Here is a 5,812-nt window from a genome sequence, read left to right on the forward strand (position 1 = left end):
GAGATTTATATCCCCTTCTGTGAAAAAACATTTATTTGAGTGCAAGTTAACCATTTTGCTTTATTTAACATAGAATTGGTTTTGTTTACCTCTGAGGGTATAGGGGAATATGTTTTTTGCTGGTTGGTTGACCCTTCTCTTTTTTTAGTGCTTAAAACAGTAGCTGTTTCAAAGACAGAACCCAATACATATTTGTTAAGTGAGTCAATGAATAAATCATTTGAAAGTTTTGGATTGGATGAAACAATGGCCACTGTTACATACTCTCTTGCTGGAAAATGGAAATCTTTACTAACCTATGTATTTCTCTTTTTATATTTCTAATTTGGAGATATACTTTTTATTTTATTTTATTTTGGTATTATTAATTTGGAGGCAAAATCAGGATTTAATTTTAAAGAAAATAAAATGATGAACAAAACAGATCCAGAGACACTGAAACATGCAACAGACTGCCCTGTTGGCGGGGGACGGGGGGGAAGGGTAGGAAGAGATTAAACAAATGATTTATATGCATATATGCATAGACCATGGATGAACAATAGTGTGTAGTGGCCTGGGGAGCCTGGGGAGCAGGTAGAAGTGGGGTAGAGGGGGTCAAAGGTGGTGGGGGAAGGGGAAATCTGTAATAGTTTCAACAATAAAAATAAAGAAGCTATTAATATGCCTGTGTATAGAAGGATCTTAAAAGAAGGCTGTGAGGAAGATGTCACTAGATCAGGATGAATAAGTGTTTTGAGTAAGTGAACCTGAGTATGGAATTTGGTAGGTTCACTATATAGGTGTTTACTGTATTTGGCTTCACATTCTCTTATTTCTTAGAAAACATCACAATTCTTTTGACTGAGTTACTGAAGGCTTGTTTTACTTGCTTGTTTCTCAAGGTGTAAATGAAAGGGTTGAGCAGTGGAGCGATGGATGTAGTGAGTACTGTCACACCTTTGTTAATAGCCACTGACTCCTTCGCTGACGGTTTGATATAGATGAAGATGCAGCTGCCATAGGTGATGGAGACCACAATCATGTGGGAAAGACAAGTGGAAAAGGCCTTTTTCCTTTGCTGAACAGAAGGGAATCTCAAAATTGTCTTGATGATGTAAATGTAGGACAGTACTACACACATGAGTGTCATAAGAAGGGTCAGCACAGCACAAATCATAACAGTCTGTTCCATGAACCAAGTATTTGAACAAGAAATTTTCAGGAGGGGAGCTGCATCACAGATAAAATGATCAATGACATTAGAATCACAGAATTCCAGGTTTAGGCCTAGACTAAGTGGGGGGATTATAATGAATAGACCAGCTACCCAACAACAGAAGACAAGTCTTCTGCAGACTGTGCTGCTCATGATGGTCACATAATGCAGGGGCTTGCAGATGGCCACGTAGCGGTCATAGGACATGGCCGCCAGGAGGAAAAATTCAGTTACACCGAAGAGGTCAGTAAAAAATACTTGGCTGACACAGGCATTGTAGGTAATGAGCTTGTCACCTGTTGCTATGTTATACAAGTATCTGGGAATGGCAGCAGATGTGAATGAGATCTCCAAGAAGGAGAAATTTTGTAGGAAATAGTACATGGCTGTTTTAAGATGAGAATCCAGTAAGATGAGGGAGATGATAATCAGGTTCCCAGTTATGCTCAGCATGTAGGTGAGAAAGAAAAAGACAAAAATCAGAACCTGCAGCTGAAGGTCATTTGTCAGGCCCAGCAGAATGAATGTTACAGTACCATTTCCCATTGCTGATTCTTGACTTCAGTTATATCTTCATGTAACATTGAGACATCTTATAGATTATTTAAAAAGTATGAAACCTATCATATTCAGGTTTTTAAAAATTCATTACTTAAAAATATTTACAATTTAAATGGTACTTCGAAAAGGACTACTTTTCACGCTTACGGGTCTGTCATTTAATAGGAGCAAAATATCTTGACTTTCAAGAAGTCCGTTTGATGTATTTGCTTGACGCGTTGTTCCCTAATATATCAATATTAGTCAGACAACTTGGGTTCTCTATGAACTCTCTGTAGTCACTTGAAGTCTCTGTTCCAGCTCTATGATTAAAGAATTTTGTTTTCTATTTTTGTTTATTGCATACTTGTGTATTTTTCTCCTTAACACCTCTAAACTATCATGCCTGCACACACACACACACACACACACATTTTTTTTAGCTCTACTCCTGACACTGCCTCCTTCTATGGTTTATCTGTTCCTAAGTAATCATGTATAAGCCACAGTGGTGCAGAATATAAACTATCTTTATACACAATATACTTATATTTATGCACAGTATACATTTATACTTTTATGAATTGTTCTGATAAACTTCAAAGATGGTATATTTTTATGACCTTTTTATCTGTTTGTTTTCTTCATCTCTTTTCACTGTTCACTATATTTATATATTTTATGTATTTTCATCAATTCCTATGTTTTGAAGTATCATCTTTCAGGTGATTATTACTAAACTAGAGGTTGGGTGAACAGGTGGGGGTCCTTCGGCCTGGCCTGCAGGGATCAGGCCAAAACCAGCTCTCTGACATCCCCCAAGGGGTCCTTGATTGTGAGAGGGAGCAGGCCAGGCTGAGGGACCCCACTGGTGCACCCAAGGCTGGGGAGTGCTCCAGGGCATGTCAGGCCCGTCTCTCTCAGTCCCGATCGGCTGGACCCCAGCAGCAAGCTAACCTACCAGTTGGAGCATCTGCCCCCTGGTGGCCAGGGCGCATCATAGCGACTGGTCGAAAGGTCAAATGAATGGTTGGACACTTTGCATATTAGGCTTTTATAATATAGGATCAGTATCTTTATTTTGTAATAGTCCTTCCTGATTTTCAGATGCAATCTGACATACCTATTTGAACATTAAACAAGGACTTAAAATCCATTGTCACAAATAAAACTGATGATCTTTCCCTCTTCCTCCTCCTCTTCCTCTTAATATGTTTCTTTCAATAAAAGTAATAGCTATATTTATCAAGCCCATTTTATGTGACAGGTATTTTAATAAACATTTCTCACAGAACATATGTTCTGTCTTCAACTCACCTGAATAACTTCTATTCTTCCATTGGTTTTCCACTTCCTCTTTAAATCCTCTGGAAAGTTTCCTGCAGGTGTGATAACTGTTAGCTGTAATCCTTGTCACTGGGTTCCCATGGAAAACAATGCTTGCTACTATTTTAACACGTAAGAAGGAATACTAATTTGTGGGGATCATTAAATGTGTCTTTTTCACATACAACTAACATAGCCCCAGATATGTTGTCAACTGTCCAATAAATGTTTCCCAATGAATTTATCTTTGCATGTTTTCCAGACACTTACGAAGCTATTTTTCTTTCATTTGGACTTGTAATTCCAAGCACTTTGATATTGACTTTGAGGCACATAATGCAATATACAGATGCTGTATCATAGAATTACACACTCAGAACCTATATAATTTTAGTAACCAATGTCACTCCAATAAAGGTTATTTTATAAGGAGCTCATTTTGTCCTGAACTGGCTAAGGAACCTGAGGCTATGTAACCAGACTGTTCACTTTTTAAATCTTAAAAATGTGAAATTTTGATTAAATAAATTATTGGATTTCAAAAAATTTTTGTTCTATGTTAGAATCTGTTGCTGAATGTTTTCTTTTGCTTTCAAAGAGGATCAACTTTTCTGCTTTTGTTTATCACCTTCAGCGGATGAAGAGAAACTGTGTTCTCTGCTCTATCTTCCAGCAAAATTCTGTTGATGCAATTTTTGCATTGAGAACACCTATGTGGAAGACAATAAATCCAGAGCACATGGTCTTTTTTTATTCTGAGTTTGTGTTAATAACTTTTTCACAGATTGTTTCAAGGCATTGACAATTACATTAGTAGGGACTCAAATATTTTTATTTTAAAATAAGTCTCCAGGTTAGAATTTTGCTACAACAGTGAATTATGAAAAGTTTCCTTGGAGACTCCAATTTATTTGTATGTAGACTCACTTTATTGTGAATACTAATGTGTTGCTCTACTGATGTGAGACAAGGTCAGCTCTGATTATCTAGTAGAGAATGCAGTTAAGGCCTCAGGGATACAATACCAACATAAGGAAGAAGAACTAAAGTAGGCTATTGGTTTCCTGACAGAACACACCAAGGGAACTGGAGATACATTCAATGACTGTATTAGATCAATTTGATATAGGAGAAAGGTTTGTGCTGGCCATCTACTATCTTTCTTCCCCTCTTTCTAACCTCTCAGGCCTCATCTTACTGAGTAATCTTTCAGCCAGGAGTCAAAGAAGTATGCTTATACAAATAGATGAATATATATCTTATTTTTAAATGTGAGGTTGATGATATAGATAATATATTTCTGGATAGATATCCAATTTTAATATTTTTAAATGCCAATATATTTTTGTGCATAAAATTCTCCAAGTAAATGGCAAAGAAACTGCATTCTAAAAAAGTAAAAATATGTATGCTTCACCGATAGAGAAATTGTCATTCACATATCCAATTTTAAAACAAAAGGTAAATTATGTTTTTTCCCAAGCATGATAAAACTCATGATAAAAACCACACAAAAGTAAATATAATTAAAATGATAAATTTTATCGAACTTACTGTTATGATTGTCAATCATAGTTTCTGCTGGTTGTTGAAATACATGAGATATTAAAAGTCCTTAATTGAAAATGATAGTTGGGATGAAAATTTTCATATGAACTTCTGGTCACTTTTGCTTACAAATCCACTGTTATAGTCACAGCAGCTTTAAGATGCCTAGACCTCTCAAAAGTATCCATCTTTAACCAGTTACATGTAAATACTGTTGTATTATTTTAACCCTCCTAAAAATATAAAATAATAATAAAATAATAATAATACATGAGTTTTGTGAAATGTGAGGAACCTTCTCCAGTTTTTGGAAAGTTGCTATTATGGGCTCAGGGCTGGGAGCACGTTTACTATATCTAGTTTGGCATTGTCTTTATTTAATAAAAATTCAACTGAATGAATAAACAAAGAGTCCCCGGTGACCCTAGAACAAAGCCACTAATGAATCCTCTGAGTAATAAAATAAGGGTAAAAAAGTATGTTAACTATGGCTTCTTCTGAGACAGTGTCCTTGGAGATTGGAGGATGCAGCAGCAAATAAAGGCCAGTAGGACAACCAAAGAATCTGGTTATAAAATGCAACTTCAGCTCCTTTCTGCTATGACATAACATAAGCTGAGACATACCATATGGAAGTATCATAAAGACATCACACTTACCATTTACTGGTTTGTTATATGAATAACATTGCACTTTGGATGTTTTACTAAGACAAGAAAAAGGAAATATATGTTAAATATAACCCACAGTGCTTAATTATAGTATCAAAAAGTCGTCAGACTTTTCTCTTCAGATTTATCAATATATCTATAGATACTTTTTAAAAATAACAACATAATTTGTATAACTGGATATATACATCAATATTCTTAAACTTCTAGACATGTCACTGTATTTATATTCAATATCTTGATGTTCTATCAAACTAAAATTTAATATACTATACACTGAGTGGCCAGGTTATTATGATCTCTGAATGCATAATAATCTGGCCACTCAGTGTATATCCTATATAATAAAAGGCTAACATGCAAATTGTCCCCTTGACCAGGAGTTCAAACAGCAGGCAGGCTGGCCAACTACCCATGTCCCTTCCGCCTGGTCAGGCTGGCCGGACCCCACCTATGCACGAATTCATGCACCAGGCCTCTAATACACACACACACACACACACACATACACACACACACACACACACAC

The 5,812-nt window shown here is 36.1% G+C and overlaps 1 protein-coding gene across 1 annotated transcript; it reads right to left on the minus strand.

Annotated features, from left to right (window-relative positions):
• Window positions 1-811: 811 nt before the first annotated feature.
• Window positions 812-1,744, minus strand: LOC308243359 (olfactory receptor 6C2-like; the record flags this gene model as incomplete). Its single annotated transcript, XM_080658662.1, has 1 exon — window positions 812-1,744. The coding sequence occupies one exon, from the start codon at window positions 1,742-1,744 to the stop codon at window positions 812-814; it is 933 nt and encodes a 310-aa protein (XP_080514788.1).
• Window positions 1,745-5,812: the final 4,068 nt, after the last annotated feature.

The sequence above is a fragment of the Plecotus auritus genome (genome assembly GCF_963455305.1).
Source record: "Plecotus auritus genome assembly, chromosome: 3".
Classification (NCBI taxonomy): Eukaryota; Metazoa; Chordata; class Mammalia; order Chiroptera; family Vespertilionidae; genus Plecotus; species Plecotus auritus.